The following is a 25,943-nucleotide window of genomic DNA, read 5'->3' on the forward strand; positions in this document are numbered from 1 at the left end:
TCCCCTAGAGAAAGAAATGGCAACCCACTCCAGTATTCTTGCCTGGAAGATCCAATGGACAGAGAAGCCTGGTGGGCTACTGTTCATGGAGTTGCAAAGAGTTGGACACAACTGAAGCAACTAAACGACCTCAGCGCCGGAAAGCACTGCTTCCTGGCCTTACAAGGGACCAGCTTTTGTTCTTGACATCATTCCCCATAATTCTTTGTGACAGTGGGCATGCCCGCCTCCATCCCTGCCCACTTCCACACTAATTCCTCAGAGAAATGACAGGCAGTTTAATAATACGACACTGCTCTCCGCTCAGCCTCCCTGGCCTGCCTGATATAACCCCCTTTCCCTCAGCGGTTGCTCAGCCTCCCAGCCCATCCAGGGCCTTCATGCGACTTGATTCTCCTGCACCTTGGGGTCGCTTCCCCGTGACCCACAGCCACAGCGGAAGGCAGCTTCCCTGGGCTCTGGATGCTTCTCAATAATCAGCTTTGTGAGCCTGGGCAGCAGCTGCCCCGGGGCCTCCCAGGCCTCACCGGGAAGGAAGATGATTGGATTAGAAGGGGCTTGGTTAATGGAAAAAGCAGGGGGGAGGGGAGAGGTGAGTTAAGTGCTGCTCTGCCAGGCTGCTGCTGTTCCCTTAGTGACAGACAGACCGGAGGCTGGCTGACAGCAGTCCCAAACCCAGACGTGAGTTACTTTTCCCAGCGGGCCTTCTGGCTTGCTCTCCAAGACGGGGCAGCATGGTCATCAGAAGAAAGTACTGGGACCTGCTCTTTTTCTCCCCTGCTGCTGCTGCTAAGTCGCTTCAGTCATGTCCGACTCTGTGCGACCCCATAGATGGCAGCCCACCAGGCTCCCCCGTCCCTGGGATTCTCCAGGCAAGAACGCTGGAGTGGGTTGCCATTTCCTTCTCCAATGTGTGAAAGTGAAGTCACTTAGTCGTGTCCGACTCTTAGCGATCCCGTGGACTGCAGCCCACCAGGCTCCTCCGCCCATGGGATTTTCCAGGCAAGAGTACTGGAGTGGGCTGCCATCGCCTGCTCCGTTTCTCCCCTAATATTTATTTATTTGGCTGCACTGGGTCTTAGTTGCAGCATTTGAACTCCTAGTTGCAGCATGTGGGATCTAGTTCCCTGACCAGGGATTGAACCCAGGCCCCCTGCATTGGGAGCTCGGAGTCCCAGCTACTGGTCCACAAGGGAAGTCCCTGGGACCCGCTCTTGAAAATGCGCAAGTCCATTTCCGGACAGTTTCTTAGCAGCTTCTTCCAGGGTAATCCCACAGGCAGCAAGGCAGAGGAGTCGGGAACAGCTGATATGTGTCCCCAGCACCTGGCCCCCGGCCTTATGCACAATCGGAGTCACAGGGGCTTGATAGCTCAGAAGAGGCTGGAGAGCTGAACCCAAAAGGGAAGGGCAAGACCTCCAAGGGAGGAAAACAGATTTAATTCTCCTGTTGTCTGGATCATGTCAGGTCAGGACGTGGAGACGAAGGACGGACACACAAGCCTCAGCTCTTATGGTCATCCGCTCGGGCAGTGCATCAGGTTCAGCTCCGAGTCTGTGACCAACATGTGAGCTTCCATAAGGCGCCTTATCCTTCAAAGCCTCTACTCACCCTCACAGGGCTCGCTTTCTCCCAGGGAGAGGCAGATACGGCTGCTTTTTAAGCCACCACGAAACCCGTTACCTAGATATATTGCTGACAGCCTAGAGGCCTTGTAGAAACTTCTTTCAGAAGCACTGTAATCTGGAAGATCAGGAGATGACTGAGCACTACTAAAGGACTTTTTAAATTTTTCATTAATTAATTTTTGGCTGCACCGCACGAGTGCACTGCCTGGCATGGGGGATCTTGGCTCCCCAACCAGAGACTGAATCCAGGCTCCTGCAGCGGAAATGTGGAGTCTTAACCCCTGGACTGCCAGGGAAGTCCGTAAAGGACATTTTAAACTTCAGTCCAGAACCTGCCTCTGGATGAAAAGGGGCCAATGTGTTCACTGTAGGAACATGGCCGATTGAGAGCAAGCGGTAGCCTGAGAATAGCCCCTATGCATCTCCTGTTCCCAAGAGAATCCTAAACACAGGAGCAAAGCTAACACATCAGCACGTGTCCAAACCCCTACCTGCCAACACCACAGGTGAGGGCAGCAAGAACAGCAGGGCCTCGGTGCTCCTTGGGAAGAATACAGCAGCCCTGCTCAAGCTGGTTAGAATACACTTTAATGACACAATTAGTCACCCTCTTGTCAAGCAAAGCACCTGCTCGCAAGGGGTCTGGAACCATTATCAGCATGCCTCCACCCAGCCTTGCTGCCTCCTCCTCCTGTCAAAGGGTTCTCTCCAGTATAAACCATTGTGTCCAGCAAAATTCAGAGTGGGCACTGCAGGCACGCTGACAACGCACCAAAAACCGCTCGCTCATGGTTTCCACCGTCCCGGCCAGCCTCCCTCACAAGGAAAGGAGCCCTGGAGTCAGAACAAGGCGTTCTGATCAGGCTCTGGGCCCTTGGCGCTGGCCCCAAGGGTCCAAGGGCGCTGAAATCCTGGGAATGTGAGGCTAGCAAGTAGATTTCTAATGTCAAGAGGTACATCGGAAAATTCCCTGGTGGTCCAGTGGTTAGGACTCTGTGTGCGCTTCCACTGCTGGGGGCCCAGGTTCGATCCCTGGTTGGGGAACTAAGATCCTGAAGCTCTTACTTCTACTAAGGACTACCTCTCTGGCTATCTATCCTGAAACAAGACTGAGGGGTCAGGACTGAGCTGCAGGACAGCAGAAGCAGGAGGGTGGGCCTGGGGAGTGCTCAGCTGCACTGCAGGAAGGCTTTATCCTGCACACCGCACACTGGCCAGGCTTATCTGCAGCCCCAGGTGAGGTGTGCAGAGCACCATGCAGCTTGAAAAGGACTACAAAAAGGACTGCAATGGTCCAGTACTTTTCTTTCAGCCCCACCCAATGGGTTTCACACATAAATGACTCAGGAATTCAAATTCCAAATTGGCCTAAAAAGAAAACGCAGTTTTCCTTCTTTAAGTATTCTATTTTATCATATTACTAGCAGGACAACCGCCATCCTTGAAGCCCTGGAAACAAGCCACATACACGTGCATTTGAAATCCCGTGGGCTGGAGGGTGAGGGGTGTGTGTGGGGGGGTGGGGAGGGGGGTGGGTGTGACCCGTGCCAGGGGAGGAGAGGCCAGGCAGAGGAAAGCCAGCCTGGCGACAACCCACAACTCCGAGGCTCTGCCACACTTTGAGGGAGAGCTGAGAGTCTGCACGCCGGGACCTTCCCTTCCTGCCGATCGAGGGCTCTGCCCTTCTTGGGGCAACCTGGCCCGAGGCTGGGGGCCCGGTTCTCGGCTCGGCCGGGGGCGCCGAATCGCGGGGGCAACCGGGCCCCGGGGTGGGAAGGGGCGCCCGGGAGGGCGGGTCCGTACCTGCCTCTCCTCGGCGGCCTGCTCCTCCGCCTCCGCCGGCGCCGCCTCGGGCTCGTCCGGCCGCGCGGGCTCCACCGGCCCCTCGGGCGCGGCCGCCGGCTCCGCGGCGCAGGGTCCGGGCGGCGCGGGCTTCACGCTGGCCTCAGCCGGAGGCGCGGGCTCTGGGGGCGCGGGCTCCGGGGGGTCCGGGCTCGCGGCCGCCCCGCGCCTCACCAGCAGCCAGGCGAGCAGCAGGGCCAGCGCAGTGGCCAGCGCGGGCAGTGCGGCCAGCAGCTCGGCCGGCGCCTCCATCGCGCCGCGGCCACCCGAGTGCCGGCCCGCGGGGACCCCGAGGGAGCCCGCCTCGCCCCGCCCGCGCCCCGCCCCGGGGCGGAGTCCCCGCCGCGCCACGCCCCCGGCCCGCCCCCGACCTCCCCGAGCCCCCGGTGACTCAAGATGCTGGGGACAAGAGCCCCTTGGGAAGCGCTCTTGAGACCCGGGTAGGCCCGACACTTTAGGCTTAGGCTTCTTTTTAAAACTAGGGTGAAATACCCAGCACTCCGGGGTCCTTTTGGCATCATTTTAGCCCCTCACAAGTAATCTTTGAGCATTTTGGAATTGCTAGGGCTTCCCTGGTGGCTCAGACGGTAAAGAATCTGCCTGCAATGCAGAAGACCTGGGTTCGATCCCTGGGTCGGGAGGATCCCCTGGAGAAGGGTATGGCAACCCACTCCCGTATTCTTGCCTGGAGAATCCCATGGACAGAGGAGTCTGGCAGGTTACAGTCCATGGGGTCGCAAAGTGTCGGACACGATTGAATGACTAAGCACAGCCAGGGAATGCCGAGGGCAAGGTAAAGGCTGTAGGACAATGAAAACGGAACACCAGCTCTGCCTACTTTCAGCCGCTTTCTAGACCCATCGCCAGCGGCTTTTTCTCTTTGGGGTTGCCTTGATACATTCATTCTCACAGAGGACGTTTCCAGGTGCTGGCCCGTGCATGCCCCATTCTGGTCTGGACCCAGCAGGCCTCCACACAGGCCTCAGGGAGTGGAGGCTGCCCCCAAAGACGGACTTCAAGGTCAAATTCGATTTTCTCTACAGTCTTTCTTCTTTGAATAATTCTGTAATGTAGGAGAGGGTGGAATGAAAGAAAAGACGTCTACTGTTTTTGCTTCTCCAGACCCTGAACAGTGTAGATTGGAGATAAATGTAACAGAAAACCTTTTTCCCCTACCACTCCCAAACCCTGCCCTAGTTATTTAAAAAAAAACAACAGTGGACAGTTTGTAAGGTGCCGTGCCAAACACAGGACTGATATTGAAAAACCAGGCCCTGGGTTTTTGCTTAGGATGCATTCTTTTTTGGGAAAAGCAGTGTCTGAGTTGATAGCTGATGTAAGATCCTGGACAGGGAAGCCTGGCGTGCTGCGACTCATGGGGTCACAAGGAGTCGGATACGACTAAGCGACTGAACTGAACTGAGTTGATAGCTGATGTAAGATCCTGGAAGGAGTGCTTCTTTTTTAATTAAAAAATATATTTTACTTTTATTCATTCGGCTGTGCTGGGTCTTGGTTGCAGCACGCTGAATCTTGGCTGCAGGTTCTTCAGTTGTGGCATGGAGACTCCTAGTTGCAGCATGTGAGGCCTACTTCCCCCACCAGGGATGGAACCCAGGCCCTCAGCCACTGGACCACCAGGTCCAACCCACCATCACCCGCCCCAGCCAGTGCCTCTTTTTAAAAGGAAGATGCAAGAACACTCTCAAGCTTCCTCTTGAACTCTAGTTACGACAAACAAGATTCCAACAGCAGGGTGAGCTTAATCCTGCAACATCACATAATGTTAGGGGGACACACAAAGGGAATTTTAGCAGAGGTTGATAAAAATGCCCACTACTCTGAAATGTGGAATGAGGTTTTTCTCCTGGCTACTAGCTTTTGACCAGTGGGGGACTTTCACCCAAAGTGTTTGGGTCTTATTTTTATTACCTGTCTCCCCTGTTTTAAAGTGTACAGTTGACTCTTGAACAACATGCATTTGAAGTGCATGGTTCCACTCACATGCGGATATTTTTCCATTAAACAGGAACTGCAGTACTATGCAATCCGAGGCTGGCTGCAGAACTGTGAAACTTGGATACGGAGGGCTGGCTCTCAGCTTTTCTTGAAATTTTCACTGTGCATAGGGAGGATCGTACCCCTAAACCCTGAGTTGTTCAAGGGTCAAGTGTATTTTTAAGAGGTCCCTGTGTGCGGACAAACTCAGTACACTCTGTTGACTTTCAGATGAATAAGAATGAAAACAAGGACAAGACAATGCAAAAAACCCAAACCCAAATCAAGTTGCTTTATTTAAAATGATGAACAAGTTTCATCGCAGTCCAAGTTAAAAATGCCAATCCAGTGGCGGCTGTCCCCCAGCACTCCCAGGCATTTGGTGACAGTCCCCACAGGAAAAACTACAGCAGAACCAGCAGGCGCTCAGCGCGCTTGACTTAAATGACTGAGGAGGCACCAGGTACTTGGCAGATGGTCCCAGTTCCTCTGTAGTGTCCAGTCTCCGTGGTGAGAGCAGGCGAGGTCAGTTCTCCTGCTCTCAGGAGAACAAAGGATGGGTGTGAGGTGTTCCAAGTTTTTGAACTTGAACTACAGATGAGACAAAGTTAAAAGCCATCCTGGGAGGGCTCCTGCAGTTTTGATGTATCATCATGACAGAAGCTAGGGAGGCAGGAGTGAGGAGAAACCAGACTCCACGTGGAACCATCAGCAGGACCCAATACATGTGACAAAAACACTTATTTGTGGAAACGCTGCATACAATTCAAGAAATCTACGGCCGCGTGTTTAAATGCCTACTTCCTAAACAGTACTTTTTACATTTACCGCAGAATCCCTGTTCCACTCCAACTCTTATCTAGCATCTTAAAGTATATAGAGGCAGAACCTCTAATAAATTTGTAAAGCACTTGTACCAGAAATTTTAGTGCTGTTCCTTAAATACCTTTAGCTGATTTACAAAGAAGCCGTGTCCTCAGTTAAAAATACAGCTAAAATTATAATTATGTTCCTTTATGAAAATCTCATTAACTTGTACTTAGTAAGGGCTAGACTTGCTTTTCTGATCATGGAGATGGACGTGTATGGTTCTCCCTGCACTGACCCGTCCGTAGCCCTTATGAACAACAGCACCCTCACAGTCCGTGAAGATCTAGGGGGTCAGGGATCTGGGTTTGTTGTCCCTGTGGTGTCTCCAACACCTAGAACAGAGCCTGGAGCTCCAACGTTTGTGGAACGTTTTAATAATGAACAAATGGGCATCTACAAGCTGAGCAAAATGTGAACGATGTTCCTGTTTTTGGTGGCTCTCCCCTCACAGGCGTCACCTTCAACATCACGGCACTACGGACCTCAGAGGCACCTACCTGTGTGCGACACTGGCCCCCTCGGGCTGATGGTAAAGCCTTTCGTGACCTCCCTCGTCTCCACAGACCCAGATGTCCTGGGTCCCTGACTCTGGTCTCACCCACCCGGATCCGCCTCTTCAGTAGTTATTAGTCTAGATCCTTTCTTCTAGGACCCAGCTTGTTGGTTTTTTGTTTTTAACATTTATTTATTTGGCTGCACTGAGTTTCAGTTACAGCATGCGGGACCTTCGATCTCCGTGGGGTAAACACGCCTTTAGTGGCGGTATGTGGGGATCTAGTACCCTGACCAGGGCTTGACCCCGGGCTCCCTGCATTGGGAGTGCAGAGTCACAGCCACTGGGCCACCAGGGAAGTCTCCACCCCCATCCCCCTGCTATTGGTTTTAACATCAGTTGTCATCTCAGAGAATAATCTCTAAAAACAGTTTAATGTTGTATCTTTCTCCTTACTGTCCTTGGCACCACTCACAGGAGCAGCTCATGCAAAGTGGGTAGAAGGGTTGACTTTAGAACAGATGGGCCCTTGGACCCCACTTCCTGCCTCACAGTGACCACCTGGCCACACTCCACTTTCTTTCCTCACCTCAGCCCTACTTTTCGTCCACAGCGGTGTGTTTGCCTGGCACAGTGACAGTAAAAGGCAGCTGCTCAGTCTCACCCGGCTAAGACAATGGAAGAGGGCCCCATAGTCCTTCATGGGGTGGCGGGAGCCAAGGGGTGTAACCTGTGCCACCCAGGCACTTTCAGGACAGGGGCCTGCGGGCCTGTCACACAGGCTGGACCTCTTATATCTGGATGTTGTTTATCAAACAGGAATTACCTTTGGCATCTGGGTAAGTAAAACTGGGTGGCTAGTCTCGCCAGCCGAACTTCTACTTCACCATGCCCACCACGCCCCCTGGTGGCAGGCAGCCTGTGCGGTGGTTTGATCCTTTACGCTGAAGCTGAGGGAGAAGCAGCTGGTATGGACTGGAGAGGAAAGGGAGTGGGACAGCCCAGCAGCAACACTGGGGAAAAGAAAAGCACTTTGAAGATGTCAAGAAAGTTTTTTCAAGAGGAGGAGGAACGCCATTCAAATATGAATGCGATCTCTGGATGATCCCTTCGGGGTCTGGATTCCTCACACCTAGAGACACTTGCTGGGCTTCCCTCGTGGTTCAGTGGTAAGGAATCTGCCTGCGATGCAGAAAACTTGGGTTCAATCCCTGGGTTGGGAAGATCCCCTGGAGCAGGGAATGGTACCCCACTCCAGTATTCTCGCCTGGGAAATCCCACGGACAGAGGAGCCTGGAGGGCTCCAGTCCATAGGGTCACAGCGTCAGACACCAGTGACTGAACACTCACAGGCACAGACATGCCCTGGAGCCAGAGGGGGTGTGTGTGTGTGTTGGGGGTGGGGTGGGACGGGTAGACTGATAGTAGGTAGACTGATACTAGGAAATGAGCAGAAGTTCCATCCAATCCACACGAGTTTTGGTTGGCCTTTTAGAATGCAAAAAATTGGGCAAAGACAAAATAGGGGACCAGCCTTCTAGAGTAAAGCCACACGACCATCCCAGGGAGTTAGGAAGGGATGACTGGTCTGTAGACAAGTAAACAGGATTCCCTGATCACACCCACTTTAAGGGAGGATTCTGAGAACCAACGGGTACGACTCCAGTTGATGGCCCACTCCTCTGCGCCTGGTGGCGCTGGTGAGGCTCCTCTGCCTTCACCTGCTGGTGCCCTTCCCTCCCGCAGTCCAACCTGGACATTCACTGGATGTGTCCTCGACAGCCCCCTCTTATTTTTATAACAATTTAGTTGAATTTAGAGACAGACGAAGGCAAGCAGGCGAATCGAGAGGGCAAGACATGGAATCTGCTGGTCAACCTCTAAGTATTTAAACCAGAGTTATTTAGAAACCTAAACAGATCCCAAAGACCAGATGCACCACCTCTGCGTTTATTCCTGGCTGCTAACAGGATCACCCACCTAGTGTCTCCAGGTCCAAAATATGAGGCTGTTAATTATGAAGCCTCTTAGAGAGCGAGAAACTTCTGACTCAGGGGTCACATACGTGGAAGGAAAGATGGGGACAAATTTGTAAGAACCTGGTCCTGTTTATAACTTTAGTTCTGTGATGACAACACATTGAACACCTTTCCTGCTCTGATCATAAACCCAACAAGCCCGATGTGTCATCCTTCCCCCACAAAACACACCACAGGAAAATACCCTTGGAATCTCACAGCCTCTCTGACCAGAGTAAAGGTGATGAATGCTCACCCACGCCACTCACACACCCAGGCACTAGGCAGTGGGTGAGTGGGTGGCGCTGGCCCCCTGTCGGGTTTCTCCTGCCAACTGCATTTCTGGACGGATGACGGCACACAGGGAGGCGGCGCTCTCGTGGTCCTTCGTTTACATAACTGGTTCACAGAGGACTCAAGTCCACTCACCACTCTTGGCGTCTCTTGCTTGCGTGCAGCCGGCCACATGTGGATGGTGGGAGTCCCTCACCAACACCAGCAAGGCGACAAGGCGTTCAAAGGACCACAGCCCTCCAGGCTTGCAGGTGGCCGACCAGTGCGGTTTTAAAGAAGCACAGAACCTTCTCACCTGACGTCACAGCGGCCTTCAGTGCTTCGCTGAGCATGCTGAATTTTTTTTAACTTCTTGACAATCTAGTCTCAGTTAGCAGAGAAAAAACAGCATTTGACCGGAGACATGAGCTTGGGCCAGAGAGGATTATCCAAATTCAAAGAAGACAAAGGAGAAGGTAGGAGCAGAAGACAGGAAGACTGAGGTGAGTGGCTGCCAACAGCTCCCACAGGAGCCACCTCAGGGAGAGCTTCAGCTCAGGGGTGAGCACGGCCTCCACAAGTGTCCCTAATCCTGTCAAGGAAAGTACAACCGCCTGTGATCAGCAGGTAGACAGCACGGCTGCTGCAAAGGGGAATGAAAGGTTAAAAGCAGAACCCCCAGGGCCCCGGGCTGAAATAATGGCAGGGCCTTCACTAAAGACTTTCCTTGTAGAGTACGAATACAAAGCCATACCCCAGGGGCAGATAAAAGTCTACAACAATAGAAACAAGGCAAGAAGAGAAATCTAAGGCTGGAAAGGACAACTAGGGCTGAGAAATGCATGATCCAATCTGATCGATTCATCTGATTAGGACACCCGAATAGCCCCCACAGGATTCCAACCAGACCCCAGAGAATGAGGAAGAGATGACAGAAAGGAATGTGGGTCCTCCACTTCTGTCACATTTAAGCAAGTGCCAGGCTGCTTGGAGACACAAAGAACGTAACAGGGGTATCAGCTGCAGTGGGCAGGGACTTCGGACAGAGTTGCAAGAGCCTCAGGATTTCACTGTCTGCCCAGAAACCATCCCTCTTAATGCCGCCCCAGTGACGCTTCAGCTAGCAGCACGTGGACAACAGGGCTCTGGGGTTTAAAGACCCGGGACGCAGACAGGGTCTCCACACTTCAGTGGGAGCCTGGCATGTGTGCAGCACTGGGGTAGCCACTTGCAGAAAGGTTACCTTATTGATTTTATCTCAAGTTTTAACTTATTTAGATCCAATTCATTTTTTTTTTTTTTGCTTAATAATTTAGTCTGTTTAGGCTCGTGGGATCTTAAGTTCCCCAAGTTCAGGGACTGAACCCAGACCCTTGGCGGTGAAAGCTCAAAGTCCTAACCACTGGCCCACCAGGGAATTCCCTCCCTCAGGTTTAACACAAAAACAAAACCCCGCTGGAGACATGATTAAGATTTTATTTGAAAAACCTGCAAGTGCTCCATGGAGCAGTGGCAAACTGGGAGAAAAAGCAGGAGGCCATGCCTCAGACTCTTCAGAAGCTTGGGGACAGCTTCTCAGCGTTTCCCCCTTTACTGTGATAACGAACCATCATTTCCCCATTGAGGGCAGCCACCACCCGCTAGCAGAATCAGTCTTTTCTCCCAAGGTCACAGCAAGAAGAGCAATGAGAGGAGATTCTGGTGTTCTCCAGGGAAAAAAATTTCAAAGATATAAGATGAATTTAACTTTTATTAAATAACGTCAAGGTTTCCCTTGGCACCACTCACACGGATCCTCACCCTTATGCATAAAACAAGCCCCGTGCACTTGTGTCGGTAGCGGAGAAGAGAGCTACTGCCGCAAACAGAGTGAGCGGCTCCCGGCCCGAGGTCCTCATTCTCGGGCTTTCGGGGCCCTCCCGGGTCTGCGGGACCCACGGGCTGCCCCAGGGCCCTGCCGCAGGCTGCAGGCGCGTCCTCGCACACAGACGACAGCCACGCGCGGTCACCTGGAGGAGCTGCGCTCTTTGCTCACGCAGTCATCCTGCGAGGTGGTGTCCCCGTTCCCCACCATGCCGCACGTCCGCCTCTTCTTCCTGCGGTGCATTGTGCCTTCGCCTTCAGAGCCGGACTCGCACTGGACGCGTAAGGAGAAAAACATGGCATCAGTCGGGGCAGCCAGGGACAGAAACTGGGCCCTCAGCAGTGAAAGCAGAGTCCTAACCACTGGACACCAGGCAACTCCCTCTAGGCTTATTATTTACCATCCACGGAAATTCCTAACTTGGGCTTTCAGTCTGGAGAATGCTTGAAGTTTAAATCCCGACCACTGTCCCCGCTGTGTGATCCTGCATCATTTACTTAACCGAATCTTCAGCTACGTCTCACCCCTAGAGACTACTCTGCATGCGTGCGTGCAAGTGAAGTCGCTTCAGTCATCCCCGACACTTTGCGACCTTATGAACCATAGTCCGCCAGGTTCCTCTGTCCACAGCATTTTCCAGCAAGAATACTAGAGTGGGTTGAGGGGATCTTTCCAACCCAGGTATCGAACCTGTGTCTCCTATGTCTCCTGCATTGGCAGGCGGGTTCCTTACCACTAGCACCACCTGGGAAGCCCAGTGACTATTTTAACGATTAACAAATGCCTTCAGAGCTATAAAATGGGCAAACTTTACCCCACAGAAGGACTGAGGACAGTGGTAGTTCTTGGAAGAAGAAGGTGAAACACGACCCCCTCTCTCTCCCTTCTGGGGAGGAGGCACAAAGTCCTCTCTGGTTTTTCGAGGGTGCCTGCCCTGGAGGACTGGGGAGCGAGGGTGGCCTCACCTCTGAGTCCGAGTCGGACGAGCTGGAGCTGGAGGAGCTGGAGGAGTCACTGGAGCTGTCGGAGGCGATCCCCGTGGATTCCTGCAGGTCAACGGAGTCAGCCAGGACCGCCAACTCCGGGTGCTCCTGCTTCAAGATCCTAAGGGACGAGACACGTGCTCTCAGTGCGGCGACAGCCACCCACAGAGCCCCAGACTCAGGGCTGAGCCCTGCCTCTGCTAGACGTGCCGGCACGGTGCTGAGGACAGACACGGATCCGCAGGCCGGGCACAGAGCCCCTGCTGCTCAGGCTTCCCTGAAAGGAAAACTAGCCGCACGCGACTGGCTGCTACCTAGTGAGCTCACAAGCCACGCGCGCTGCCCACACGGGGCTGCGCGCCCCTGAGTCAGTTTCGGGAGAAACCATCTCTCTCCCTCGTACTCTTCCCTGCACCTTCCTAGCTGATATTTTTTAACCTCTCCTTTCCACAGCACAGTGCTCAGTGATGGGAGCTGGGCTCAGTTAACGTTCTATTTGTTAAGAGCAGAAACAATAGGGTTTGTGAGAGGTAAGAAGCGTCAGGTGACAGAGTGGGTCCCCCCTCACTGGAAGGTAAAGCTGGACAGGACTGTCGGGGGGCAGTCGCCAGCCCGCCCCTTAGGGACCTTGTCTGGTGGCCACTGCAACCGAGGACAAAAGACATACTGTTCGGGAAGGCCTTTTGGAAGGACCAGACAGCAGCACACAGCGGCCTGAGGGATGGAGTCAGTGGGCCTCGGACGCCCGAGAGTCCGGGGAGAACAAAGCCACCACCCTTGCTGGCCCTCTCAGCAGGGAGGCTGAGCACTGAGCAAGCCGGGATCCCTCTCTTACCCCGAGAGCTGGTCCCTCCAGGTCAGGGTTGGGACACAGTGGCACGGGGTGGCTGGGGGTGGCTTGCACTGCCGCTGCCCGTGCTGTATCTGTTCTGTGGATAAACAGAGGAGCTAAGTCTCCAGGGCAGTCACCTCACTCACGAGAACTGAAGGTAATAAGTTCAAATGGGGGTAAAGCTTTTGGAATAAGGAAAAGAAAACAACCAAAATCAAACCCAAACAAAAATGGCTTCCTTTGCTAGAGCTAGCTTTGAGGAAACACAAAACCAAAACCAAAAAAACGAAAACAGAAAATGAGGAACAATCCCAGTTATGACCGTGTTCATTGGGACCGCCTGGCCTCGATCAAACGTGCAGTCTGAGCCTGTCACCTCAAGGCTGGCAAGCATCCTGAGAACTGGCCCTGACCTTGGACCCACTCTCTTCTACCTGTGAGGTTTTGCAGCCCCAGTTTTTCCCAGGCCTGAGTTAAACTCAGCACATGTTATAGCAGCAGTGGACTCTTGCCATTGTATCTCTGGGGTAGAAGTTGGAGCAAAAGCAAAAAATAAGAAAACAAAAATGTCTCTCACCTATACCATTTCCTTGACAACTTTGGTCTCCCTCTTACCGTCTTGTGCCAGACAACAGGGAAGTTGGTACTGCTGGCAAAGTTCTGGGTGATGGCAATGGTGGTGTCAAGATTAAGGACAACGTGCCACCAGCCTCCTGAAATCCAACAAATCAACGGTTAAACAGGAATGGGCTCTGCACACAATCGCCCTACAACACAAATTTCACATAACATGTAACACAAACTTCCGAAACTGGGGATTCCTGTCCACAAGGGACAGTCTTAAGAGAGCCAGGACCCAGTGTGGTTAGCACTCCTCCTGAGGCAGGAGCCACCAACCACCTGCTTGTGCTAAGTTTCACTGGAGCCTGGCCACGCCTGCTTTCCTGTCTCCTGGGCAGAGCTGAGCACTTCCGACAGACACCATCCAGCCTGAGGTGCCTAAAATATTTATTCTCTGGCTCTTTTACAGAACGAAATGTGTCCAGCCCTGTCCATCCAAAGCTGTGACCAAAACTGTAAAGGCAGCAAGTTCTTCGGTTTCTAGGAAGAGGGTGCATATCTTAAATACCCTCAATTCTAACACTTAGCCTATCAAAACAAAGCGTAATTTTCAGGTGTGGGATTTCCCGCCTCTTGGCTTTTAAGTAACTGTTTCCTGACTCAATCCACCCAGTGCTACACTGTGTCAAAAACCCCATTTATGGAAATAAGCACAAGTCACTGAACACACACAAAGACACTGGGGAACTAGTAGGAATAAAAATGAATAGGCTCTCCAGCAGATAAGAAGTTTTTCAATAGTCATAATACACACAGGCTACAAGAAAGGTGGACAGCAGCCCCCTGAGCAGGTGATTACACAGCAACACATCACAGTCAGAGGCATGCCCCAGTCAGTTCACCGGGAGTCAGCATGTAGAGGGATTTCTTTGACTCACTGTATATAACTGTGCTCCAGAATGACAGATTACTGAAATCAAAGAAAGTATACCTGGTACAAAAACAGTCTCTCCTGGTTTCTGTAAGATTTCCAGGGGTTTGAATTCGGGTGGCCAGGTTGGAAGCTGCGTCCGGGGATAGATGATGTTAAACCAGGTAATAGCTTCATCTTGCTGGTTCCCTCCTTCTTCTCGGGTCACCTTGATGAGTTCCCTAGGCGTGCTGGTAGGGAACAGGCACCAGCGCTTGTGGCCCTGAACTAAGGCATTCCAGGCACTGGTTCCCAGAGGGTCGATGTGGATTCCTGTTCCGGACCGTGGTGGCCCCATCACAAACCACCTAAAGGATGGAAGCATCCAAGATGTGCAGTGTAATTTGACTATATACATGCCACAAAAGCAGCTTTCAGTTTTAGACAAATGTTATTTTGAAAACTATGCAAATTCTGATATTTAGAAATGCTGAGTAAATTGTACATGGGCTGATCCCTAACAGAAAAATCACTGATGTGGCTTACTGTTGGACTTTAGCTATTAAAATGTCCCTTACAGAGACTTTCCCTGTGGTCCAGTGGCTAACACTACGAGCTCCTGATGGAGGGGGCCCAGGTTTGATCCCTGGTCAGGGAACTAGGGGCTTCCTTGGTGGCTCAGCAGTAGAGAATCTGCCTCTTAATGCAGGAGACACAGATTTGATTGAGAGGACCCCCTGGAGTAGGAAATGGCAATCTGCTCCTGCATTTTCCCCTGGGAAACCCCATGTACAGGGGAGCCAGGAGAGCTACAGTCCCTGGGGTGGCAAAAAAGTTGGCTACGACTGATCGACTAAACAACAGCAAAAGGGAGCTAAATCCTGCATGCCACAACTTAAAAGAGCCTGCATGCTGCACCAAGACCTGGCACAGCCAAAATAAATAAATATTTAAGTAAAATAAAATGTCTCTTACAGATCACTGGTTCAACTTTGATTGCATGCTTGGATCACCTGAGGGAGCTTTCAAAAATCTGATGCCCAGGCAGCACCAGGCAGGAGTCCCTGGGCAGGTATGGGAAGCCCTCTAAGTTCCATGAGCGACTATGGCACAACCACTCACTGTTTCAGAAAAAAGATTAGTTGCTGGAGACAAGATTATAACCACATCACTGCCCAGTACTTACCTGTAAGGGGGCCTGCGCTTCTCCCCCGCATACTGGAAAAGGTCATCGGTGAAAAACTTCGGCACCTTGTAGTCTTCCAAAAGTTTCCTTCTTTTGGGGTGTTCCCCGTAGCTGCTGTCAAAGATGTAAAGGGGGCTGTCATCGCGGGTGCTCTCCATGTACTCGATGTAGTATTTCATTTTCATCTTCACCGAGTACCCGTCGTTGTCCTCGCCACACTTGAACTTCTGGTTCCGGTATTTCCTTTTGAGGCGCTCCAGAGTCCACTTCTCCTGCGCAGACCAGCCCTCTTGGGCATTCAGCAGAACCACGGGCTTGTACGGTCTTTCATATCGCTCCACAAATTCTTCCACCGACAGTTGTAAAGCGTCTGCCCTTTCCACATTGTCCTGAGGGAATCAGAAAAGACCCATCGAATTAAAAAAGAGAGAGAGAGAGAGAGATAAAGAAAAGCCCGGTGGCAGGTAAGGGTGTTCCCCAAAGCCAATTAGCAATCATAAGCCCAAGGAGCCAGATTCTAGTTCTGGCTCCTCTTAGGGAGGGGAAAGGACTTGCGTGCATTCGGGCACAGCAAACCCACCGCCATCCTACCAAGGAAGCAGGGCTTCGCGTCTCCCACTTGTGGCCTTGAACACCTAGGTTCCCTATGGCCCCGCCGCCCAAAAGGGGTGCAGGGGTGACAGGCCTCGTGGAGGGCGTCAAGGGGGTGCGGCTCCAGCTGCCCTCGGCAGGCGCGGCTGCGGCGAGGAGAAAGGAGGCCCGCGCTGGAACGGGCGCCGACGACCCCGACCTCCGCGGGGTGCGGGCGAGCCCATCGGAACTCCGGGGGCAGTGCTGGGCGGCACCTCTCCGGTCCCGGGAGAGGTGCGCACAGCCCCAGGCGGATGCCCGTGGTCCGCCCGGCCCGCGATCGCGGCCCGCTCACCGCCACGGCCGCCGGGTTCAGTGGGAAGCTCTCGTAGTAGTTGTGCCGGGTCCAGTCCAACGAGTCCTTCAGCTCCGGCCGCGCACTCCTCTTGGCCTCACGGATCCGCTTCTTGCTCTTGTGGTTCATCCTGCAGGGTCACCACCAGCTGGTTCCGCGACGACCTCAGCGCAGCTCGCTTCCTGCCACCAATGCGCCGCCCCCCTTCCCGCACACACACACACCCAGACTCGGGCGACGGCAGGACCAAGACGCCCTTCGCTCCGGCCCGGCGCCTTTAAAGTCGCCTTCCAGAAGATTCACTCCCTAACCACCTTCCGAGCCTCCGGTTGGACGAGTGGCTGCCGTCTTCCCCCCGACTCCGGCCTCTCGCGATAAGCCATTGGCCTCTGCGTCTCCGGGGCCAGCCCTCACACAGACCGGATATCCGCCATGTTGGGAAGGTCAGCCCAGTCGAGCTACCTCTTCGTTGCGGCCCCGCCTCTCCCGCGTCCGCTTCCTGTTCGTCACTTCCGGCCGCGAAGGGTGTCTCTTTTGGCTCTCTTCCGGCCGGCTAGCCGCCCGCTCCACCTGTTCTCTGTGTCTCGTTTGCCGGGTGCTGGGGTCTGTTCTCGCCGCGTGGTCATTTCGTCGCTCGAGGGGTGCTTCCCCCGCTTGCTGTCGGGTAGTAGCGACCTGACGTGCGCCGGGGAGACGGCCCGAGCCGACCCGGGGGCCCTCGCGCGTGCAGCTTGGCAGCCTGGCGGCCCGGCGCCCTCCCCTGCTCCCGGCCCGCACGGAGGCCACCGTCTCCTCTTCGGACGAGGGTGGCCTCCGAGGGCAAGTGGTCCGGGCCCAGCGCTTTCGATTCTCGGAGGGGCCGGGTCTGGGAGATGAGGGGGCCGTACTGGAAGTGTGCGTCCCGCAGGTGCGTGCCAAGGCACCCACCGGGAATCGCCTTAGCGCGGTAGCGTTTCTCAGCCGGCTTGGGGCTGTAGGGAGGGGTATAGGAGAGGGGGTCAGGGGCTTTTTCATTCAGCCTTCGGGTGAACCCGCAGAGCCAAACGGTTTGCTATGAAGCCTTTTGGCAGATTAAATGTCGAGAAGGGGAACCTCTCCGTACCTAATAGTTCTTACTGGGAAAGTGACATTCTTGACACCTAATTTTTTTAATCTTGTTGAAGGGCGTGTTAACTGAGATTTATCTGGGACAGGGGATTCCAACTCTCATTAATCAAATAAAGTTTCTGGGGCCTGGTCTTGCTTCCTTTCAGCTCATGGCTGCCCCCAAATTCTCAATAGCCGTTATATATTTTTTATGCGTCCGGTTTTTCAAAGCGTTTTCACGTTGCAGCGTTTCATTTGATTTTAACAGCAGCTGGTGGGGTAGACATTGGCAGCAACGGTTTTGAATATGAGAAACAGGTTAAGAGTTGAAGGCTGGAGTGGAATCCATTTCTGGCAGTCTCTAAAAGCCTTCGTGTTAAAATTCCCCTTTGGATTTCTTCCCAGATTGAGGAAGTGGATGAAGATACACCTTGTGAAAAGATACACCTTTAATATAAAAAAATGTTGTAATTGGGGTATTGTTGAATATATGTCTTTTTTCTTTTAATTACTTAAATCTGGATAACTCACACTTAAGATCAGAACTCCTTCATTGTACTCCTGGGTAAAATCCACCAGGGCAGGCATTTTTGTTTTATGTTTTATTGTATTTATTTAGAAACACACTCACAGACAAGAGTGGGCCATTTCAGTGGGCGAGTGCAGCCTAGGCACTAATATTTTTGTTAAGTGTATTGAATGATTATGTTCAGACCTTCAGTTCCTTCACCTTTGATATTTTTACCTTTTCAGCCTATCACCCTGGGAGGGGCACCCATTACAAAACAGACTTGCAGTTTTGCAGTTAAACAGTCACTAACTTTGTATACTTTGTACTAACTAGTTTTCATTGAATTTTCCTGACATTCTATGAAGACAGTGTTTTGGAGTTGAGGAAAGAGAAGCACAGGTTAAGTAACTTGAGTGAGGTTACACAGCTAGTATTGATAAATTACATTTCTCAAGTTTGAACTCAGGCAGGCTTATTTCAGAGTTGTGAGCTATGTTGCCTTGCCTCCCTAAATACCATGCTCATGATTCAGTGCCTCCGCAAAGGCTTTACAAGTTGCCTGCCTTCCTAACTCCAGGACTCAGCTCTACTCAGATGTCATCTGAGATGTCATCCTAGAACCACCCTGTTCTTCCTCAGCGTTAGCACGTTCCTGCTTGTGCTGTCGCTCAGTTTTGTCTCTGTGACCCCATGGGCTGTAGCCCGCCAGCTTCCTCTCTCCAGGCCATTTCCCAGCAAGAGTACTGGAGTGGGTAAACCATTTCCTTCTCCAGGGGATCTTCCCAACCCAGGGATCAAAGCCTGGCCTTCTGCATTGCAGGTGGCTTCTTTACCATCTGAGCCACCAGGGAAGCCCATTACCAGGTTATGCCTAGCTTAAAACCCTCCAGTATCTTCTCACTGCACTTAAATAAACAGCTAAACTTCCTGTGGCCTACCAGGCACCACAAGTCTGGTCTTTGCTTTCCCTCTGACCTATGCTTGTACTATGCAACCCTGCCTCCAGCCCTCAGGCCCACACTGCCAGGGAGAGGGCCCCGGGGAGGCCTTGGCCTTTGCCTGAATCATCCTCTCCCTATCTTGAGCAACCACCTTGTGGTCACTGCCCACCCCCATTACTCTCACATCACCCTGTTATACTGTGCTGGTAGCATTATTACTGAAAATACTTGCTTGTTGTCTCTCCACAGTAAGATACACACACACACACACACACACACACACACACATATACACATATTCCATGAGTTACATCCTCAGCCTAAAATAGCCACTAAGCCACAAGCTACTCAGGCCCTGGAGTGAATTATGAAGAATGCTTATCACAAAAAGGAAAAAAAAGTGCTTATCACATTGTATTATAGTTTTATATTCCCTCTCCCCCACCCAAGGGTCTTCTCTGATGGCTCAGTTGGTAAAAGAATCCACCTGCAATGCAGGAGACCCTGGTTCAATTACTGGGTCGGGAAGATCCACTGGAGAAAGGATAGGCTACCCTCTCCAGTATTCTCAGGCTTCCCTTGTGGCTCAGCTGGTAAAGAATCTGCCTGCAACGTGGGAGGCCTGTGTTGGGAAGATACCCTGGAGAAGGGAAAGGCTACCTACTCCAGTATTCTGGCCTGGACAATTCCATGGACTATAGTCCAGGGGTCGCAGAGTCGGACATGACCGAGCAACTTTCACTTCACTTACCCACCCATAGAATGTAAACTAGAGAACAAGGAATTGTCATTTTTGTAATGGATGCCAGTGCCAGGCACTCAGTAATTGCTGTATAAATATTCTGAGTTCCAGCATGTTATTTATGGCATACAAAAAATTTCTTTTCAGGTCCTGCATCTTCAATATGGAATGTATGTTTGGCCCTGTGCTGTGGTCCTGGCCCAGTACTTGTGGTTTCACAGAGGATCTCTGCCAGGCAAGGCTGTCTTAGAGGTAAAAGTGCCCTTGAGGTTTGCAAAAATCCTATATTATAAGTCTGTATGCTGGTTATTGGGTTTCATTAGATATCTATTTTTAAGTCAGGGATGATGTGGCCAGTCTCCATAGCAGGTGAGTTAAAAACACTTTAAAGTTTAAGTGAAACCCATTGACTAATCTTAAGGAACCTTGGCGTGGAAGCAGTCTTTGAGGCCATCTTTCTAGGGTGTCCCAACAGGGTCATCCAGGCTCTACTATACCACTGCAGCCTTTCTCGAAAAATGGCTTTCATCTTTGAAAACCTTGAGATTAGTTTTAAAATGTATCCAGTGCTTTCTCACTACTCCACCTGGCTTAAGACTGCTGAAGGCTTACAGAAGTAAAACTTAAGTCGTTTGCAGAAACGGTACTATGCTTAAACCCAAAGGCTGAAGACCAATCAGAAGCTTAAGGACACCTCTTAACTTTTGCAAGAGCATGTAAATGAAATGAAGGCATTTGGTGCATAATTCAGGCTCAAAGTAGTGATGGTTTTTAGCTACTCAAAAAAGGTCGGGAATCTCAGTATTGATCCTTGAACAGGAAGCATGTTTCAATCCATAGCAATAGTAATTTTATGAAAGGATTTCTTCATATTATGCAAAGTATGTTTAAGTTCTTTGCTGTTCTAAAGACCTGTAGACCTGTCAGACTTTAGCCATAAAAGTTATTTAAAATTGGTAGTAACTTAATGGCTGGTTGTACATTCAAGTCACCCACTGAGCTCCTAGACACCTGGTGTCGTCATTATTAGGAGCTCCTTATAGATCATGAGAACCAAGTGACTGAAGGTCACTATAGTGCTATAATGCCCTGGACATCCTGAACAATGGAACTGCTCAAGATATGCTCCCACTTGGAAATGGTTGATCCTCAAACAGCTCAGTGATTGGAGCACCCACCCTCAACAAAACTCAAAATCCACATAAAACAGGTGGTTGTTGCCACATCCCAGGACTCAAGAAACTGGATTGCAGAGTCCTAGTTATCAGATCTGATCAGTCGCTCAGTCGCGTCTGACTCTTTGCGACCCCATGAATCGCAGTACGCCAGGCCTCCCTGTCCCTCACCAACTCCCGGAGTTCACTCAGACTCACGTCCATCGAGTCGGTGATGCCATCCAGCCATCTCATCCTCTGTCGTCCCCTTCTCCTCCTGCCCCCAATCCCTCCCAGCATCAGTCTTTTCCAGTGAGTCAACTCTTCGCATGAGGTGGCCAAAGTACTGGAGTTTCAGCTTTAGCATCATTCCTTCCAAAGAAATGCCAGGGCTGATCTTCAGAATGGACTGGTTGGATATAGACCCTCCCAATTTAAACCTGTAGTTGCAGTTGAGGGCCCTTTAAAATGCTGAAATAGACCAACTCCTTTGACACAGAACTGTCATGACAAATTTAAAGGAAGTAAAGCAGTGTTGAATAGACATGGAAAATTCAAATTTACACATTGACCTTGTACTTAAAAGGCCAATGCAGGAAATGAGAAATCATTCGCCAAGATCCACAACTTGTTGCAGTTCTAAGCAAAACCTTTAAACTTGTTACTAGATTGGTGCTGGAGTGAGCCTTCCAGGAATTGTGGCTGCAAAATGTGGTGCTGAAGTTACACTGTCAGACAGTTCCGAGTTGCCTCACTGCCTAGAAATCTGTCGGCAAAGCTGCCAAATGAATAATCTGCCTCAGGTCCGTGTTGTAGGACTCACCTGGGGTCATGTATCTCAGGATCTTCTGGCTCTACCACCACAAGACATTATTCTTGCATCTGATGTATTCTTTGAACCAGAAGGTAAACCTTTTTTTCTTCTCAGTAGTCAATTTAACCACAGATACAATGGAATTAAAAGTCTATTAAGAAGTCTTTTCTTCCCAGACTTTGAGGACATTTTAACTACAGTTTACTTTTTGATGCAGAAGAACCCCAAAGTCAAATTGTGGTCTACTTACCAGATAAGAAGGTAAGCCTGAATCCTGGTTTACTCCCAGTTTTATTAAAGCTAATGCAAGCCTTACTACTCATTCAGTGTCTAACTTAAGGATAAAATGAGAACATATCTCAAGTAAAACAAGAAAAGCTTGGTTTTTTAAAAGTAATTTATTTTTTTCAGTGCTGACTGGTCACTTGAAGCTTTGCTCTACAAGTGGGACATGAAATGTGTCCACATTCCTCTGGAATCTTTTGGTGCAGACAAAGAAGATATAGCAGAATCTGCCCTTCCAGGAAGACATACTGTTGAAATGCTGGTCATCTCCTTTGCAAAGGACAATCTGAATTACACCTAAAAACTGTTCTGGGACAATGTCAATACTGCTTAACAACCTGGCAAGCTAACTATGTGACTCAGACCACTTCAGCTTCTTGAGTACAGTGGGTTTGAAGATGGTCAGATCTGCTGGCTTTAGACTGTGATGGGTCACATAACCATTAAGACAAAAATTAAAACTATAAGAAAAAGGACCTGGACTGTTCCTAAATTATTAAAATAGGGCATAAATTAGATAAGAAGGGGGTTATTCAACTTTTAACATAGTGCTACCTTAGAGCATTGAGGAGACTGGGTGGGGTGCTGAACTGGCATTTCCACTTTTTAACTTATGGGGTAAAAAAAATCAACTACCAAACATTCACTTTCATTCTATACAGTCAGTAACATTCACAAAATAATTGCACAGGTCTTTCAAATAAATGAGAGGGGAAAAAAGACCAACACATATTCTGAGAAAAGCTAACACCAAGAAAACGTTTTAATTAAACTACAGAAACAATGGCTATAGTACAGAATATTCATGAGCAAAAAGATACACCATGTTATAAGTACTTACAAAATTACAAACCATTTGTTTGCTTCCTTAACATTTTCCATATTTTAAGTTCGTACATGAAGATGATCAGATTTACCATTTTGGGGGGGAAGAGGAAGAAAAAAAAAAAGGTGTATTTATCCTCGCTAGATGTGCTCACTGTATGCTCCATTATTTATATGCAAGGCCCGGGTGACTGGAAGTGCAGTTGTCAGGCATGTTAATAAACTGGACAGCCATTTGTTTCTGCACGACAAGGCATCTTTACACAGGAGCAATCAGGAGAAAACAGGAAACAGCCAAGCACTCTGCACTGCAACACGCCACCTTAACAGCTAACCAGCATTACTCAACTGCTACACAACTGCGCCTAGTGCACAAAAATACATAAGAGAAGAGATTAGAATTGTGTTTGGTAAACAATCCTTCCCAAAAAAAAAAAATAAAAATCAAGTCTTTTCACCTGAAAAGTCTTTATACAAATTTGGGTTCTGTTTACCATTTAGACCTGAAGGTAAATAACATATACAAATAAATTTACACCAACTTTTGTAGGTTTTTAATTTTAAGGTAGGAAGGCAATGTTGAGTCAATCTCTTGACAGCTTTAGGCTGTGTGTAATGGCTGCACACGTTTCCTTAAAAGTCAGGAGGCCACAAATTAGGTTACCAATCTGTTTAATTCCAAACAAAAAAAGTCAGCACTATATAAACAAAAAGGAAAATTTACCTCAAATATCCAAGTCAATAATGAAATCTGAAGTCGTTCACCTTACTAAATTACAAGAAATTTGAATAACAGCAAAAAAATGGCACATAAAATGAGTTTGCCACCTGAGGCAAAGCTTAAAACAAGTAAAAAGTTAGACAAAATGTTACAAAATAACCTTTTCAATAGCCAGTTGCTTGTTCCAAGGACTCTTCTGATGGACTGAGTACTACCGAGTAAGTGGTCCTTTCCCCAAGTCCTCCTTTATGTTGCTTGTCGACACATCTAGGTTTGAAAACAAACAAGCTCAGTTTACCTTCCATTAACAAAATCACCAAAAGTGCACATGGTTTCAATTTCAGTACTTACTAAGGATCTGGTGAAACCAGTAGGTTACAGAAAGGTTCCAACCAGCCATTATCCATTTTTTAAAGGCCCAATTAGGAAAATTTCACAAAGGTTACCATCAGCACTAAAAACGTGTGTTTAGCTTATGTATTCTTGGCCAAATGACCAAGGTGAAAAATGGTAAGGGGGGAAAAAAGAAGAAAAAAAAAAAAAAAAAAAAGGAGGGGGGGAGGGTTGGGCTGTATCCAAACAAAACAATTAGTCAGTATATTTTAAGTTTTTAGTTTTCAAATGAAACCATTGGCATTTTAGAATGCTTTAACATCTGAGCTACTTAGGGCCCTTTCCTTTTAAAAAATAGGACCAAACAATTTGAGAGTTAAAGACACACTATCCTTTCCCCACCCAGTGCAATCAATACCTGTAAACTTTTGATTCCAAAAGTTCATTGCTTCTTTTTCGCAATTCGTTTGCCACATCCATTAGAATATGAAGTCCCAGTCAGTACAACAATAGTTGAACTGATTGTTTTCTCTAAGAGGATAGTGCATCTTTAACATTTAAAGACAAACCTGCTCCAATACACGCCCACAGAAACTGGTCCCTGGAGGATCAGCCAAATCAGTTAAAATCTGCAATACTGGCCAATATTCTTTTATCAAACAGGAGACCGCAGCTTTAAAGGGGAAAATGCAGACGTTGGATAAAAACAGCAAGAAATAGTCATTTTCATTAATAGGTCTCAAAACAGTTCATGAAACAGCCATTATCTAAGCTTTATACACATCCTTTCTGCAGACCCCTCTTCAGTATAACTCCCAAAGCTGAGTTAGCTCAGAGCAGTACTCCTAACATCAGGAGCCATTTTTATGTTAATACGGAACAAAACAACTACTCCAAACCCCATTTCTGAATTCGGGCCGTGAAGTCTCGGAGTCGCGCGAACCTTACCATTTGCTTAAGAGGACACCGCTCCTTCCTCTTCCGGAGACTTGGGAGGACTCTTGGATCGCGACCTGGACTTGGATTCCCTCTTGGACACGGGTGGAGGACTCCTGGACCTAGACCTGGATCTGGACCGCGAGCGAGATCTGGAGACCGACGAGGACTTGGACTTGGATCTTCGCGCCGATCTGGACTTGGAGGTGGATCGCGATCTTGAGCGAGTGCGGGACCGGGACTTGGAGCGGCTGTAGCGAGATCGACTCCGGGACCTGGACCGGCTCCGACTCCGGGATCTGCTGCGGCGACGCCGCCTAGGGCTGCGGACAGGGACAGCGGCGCGTCAGGGTTCGGCGGCCCCGCCCGCGTGCTCCCGCCCGCCCAGGCCGCCATTATCTCGCCGCCAGACGCCCAGACGCCATTTCCCTGGTCGCGAGCCCGGGTCCCCGCCCTCCCGCGCCCCGCCGACTCGGCCCGACCGCCACCACGTGTCCCCGTAGGCTTTGTGATGCAGCCAGGCCCTCCCGGAGCCCCGGCCGCGACTCCCGCCTGCTTACCTGCGGCTCCGACGTCCGTAGCCGCCGCCCCCGTACCTGCGGGGCGGGGGGCCCCGGCGGCTATGGTGCGAATCCGGGGGGCGGCCGTAGCGCGCCATCTGCACCCGCAGCTCGCGGCCGTCCAGTACGGCTCCGTCCATGGCATCCATGGCGTCCTCGGCGTCGCGCTTGTCGTGGAAGCGGACGAAGGCGAAGCCGCGGGACTCCTTGGTGTAGCGGTCCCGCGGGATGTACACATCGCCGACGCGCCCGTACTTCTCGAACACGCGCCTCAGGGTGTCGGGTGAGGTGCGGTAGGTTAGGTTATCCACCTTGAGGGAGGTCATGCCCTCCACATCGGGAGGCGGGCGACCGTAACTCATGGCTCTGTAAAGTCGGGCCGGGGCTGCGCGCCGACGAACTAATGCCCCGGCGGGCCCGCGCGCTCGGCTTCAGCGGCAGCGGTTTCCTCAGGTTAGCTCGGCTCGACGCCGCGCCTCTTTCCTGGCGGTTGGTTTCCGCGTGCAGACGTTTGGAAAGGCCGAATTGGAAAAGTCCACAAGAGAAAGGCCCAACCGACTCCACCAGAGAAGCAACTGGGCCGGCGGTGGCTGCAGCGCCCGTTTATATCCCTCCTCACAAAATGGCGCCCGCGCCACCCGGAAATGAATCT

The 25,943-nt window shown here is 50.7% G+C and overlaps 4 protein-coding genes across 14 annotated transcripts in view; 1 reads left to right on the forward strand and 3 right to left on the reverse strand.

The window, feature by feature from the left end:
- Positions 1-3,766, reverse strand: part of MXRA7 (matrix remodeling associated 7) — a 31,696-nt gene extending 27,930 nt beyond the window's left edge. The window contains exon 1 of the mRNA XM_025279568.3: positions 3,432-3,766. Coding sequence (XP_025135353.1) covers positions 3,432-3,722 — 291 coding nt within the window. The 5' untranslated portion in view covers positions 3,723-3,766. The remainder of the gene's footprint in view (positions 1-3,431) is intronic.
- A 7,088-nt stretch (positions 3,767-10,854) lies between these two features.
- Positions 10,855-16,703, reverse strand: JMJD6 (jumonji domain containing 6, arginine demethylase and lysine hydroxylase). 3 transcript variants are annotated; one of them, XR_003107679.3, is made up of 7 exons: positions 16,384-16,703; positions 15,459-15,847; positions 14,354-14,640; positions 13,379-13,514; positions 12,805-12,898; positions 11,952-12,090; positions 11,120-11,259 (listed from the first exon to the last, which is right to left on the reverse strand). XR_003107679.3 is itself a non-coding variant. In XM_006045333.4 (6 exons), the coding sequence occupies exons 1-6, from the start codon at positions 16,510-16,512 to the stop codon at positions 11,128-11,130; spliced, it is 1,212 nt and encodes a 403-aa protein (XP_006045395.1). In that variant the 5' UTR covers positions 16,513-16,692; the 3' UTR covers positions 10,855-11,127. The 3 variants fall into 3 exon arrangements, 2 of the variants coding, with proteins under 2 accessions (XP_006045395.1, XP_025135360.1); XM_006045333.4 differs by lacking the exon at positions 12,805-12,898 and having other exon boundaries at positions 10,855-11,259; positions 16,384-16,692; XM_025279575.3 differs by lacking the exon at positions 11,120-11,259 and having other exon boundaries at positions 12,805-12,893; positions 16,384-16,702.
- METTL23 (methyltransferase like 23) lies at positions 16,698-22,392 on the forward strand. Of its 5 annotated transcripts, XM_006045329.4 has the most exons (5): positions 17,160-17,290; positions 19,811-19,915; positions 21,486-21,723; positions 21,808-21,892; positions 22,043-22,392. In XM_006045329.4, the coding sequence occupies exons 2-5, from the start codon at positions 19,832-19,834 to the stop codon at positions 22,215-22,217; spliced, it is 582 nt and encodes a 193-aa protein (XP_006045391.1). In that variant the 5' UTR covers positions 17,160-17,290; positions 19,811-19,831; the 3' UTR covers positions 22,218-22,392. The 5 variants fall into 5 exon arrangements, with proteins under 5 accessions (XP_006045393.1, XP_044794544.1, XP_006045391.1 ...); XM_006045331.4 differs by lacking the exon at positions 17,160-17,290 and adding an exon at positions 16,698-16,826 and having other exon boundaries at positions 21,486-21,892; XM_044938609.2 differs by lacking the exon at positions 17,160-17,290 and adding an exon at positions 16,898-16,986 and having other exon boundaries at positions 21,486-21,892.
- Positions 22,393-22,648: 256 nt separating this feature from the next.
- Positions 22,649-25,823, reverse strand: SRSF2 (serine and arginine rich splicing factor 2). Of its 5 annotated transcripts, XR_006549303.1 has the most exons (5): positions 25,292-25,823; positions 24,744-25,054; positions 24,365-24,468; positions 23,623-23,729; positions 22,649-23,106 (listed from the first exon to the last, which is right to left on the reverse strand). XR_006549303.1 is itself a non-coding variant. In XM_025279579.2 (3 exons), the coding sequence occupies exons 1-2, from the start codon at positions 25,651-25,653 to the stop codon at positions 24,751-24,753; spliced, it is 666 nt and encodes a 221-aa protein (XP_025135364.1). In that variant the 5' UTR covers positions 25,654-25,823; the 3' UTR covers positions 22,649-23,106; positions 24,744-24,750. The 5 variants fall into 5 exon arrangements, 2 of the variants coding, with proteins under 2 accessions (XP_025135364.1, XP_025135361.1); XR_003107684.2 differs by lacking the exon at positions 24,365-24,468; XR_003107683.2 differs by having other exon boundaries at positions 22,649-23,729.
- Between the last annotated feature and the right edge of the window lie 120 nt (positions 25,824-25,943).

This window comes from Bubalus bubalis, chromosome 3, assembly GCF_019923935.1.
Source record: "Bubalus bubalis isolate 160015118507 breed Murrah chromosome 3, NDDB_SH_1, whole genome shotgun sequence".
Lineage (NCBI taxonomy): Eukaryota > Metazoa > Chordata > Mammalia > Artiodactyla > Bovidae > Bubalus > Bubalus bubalis.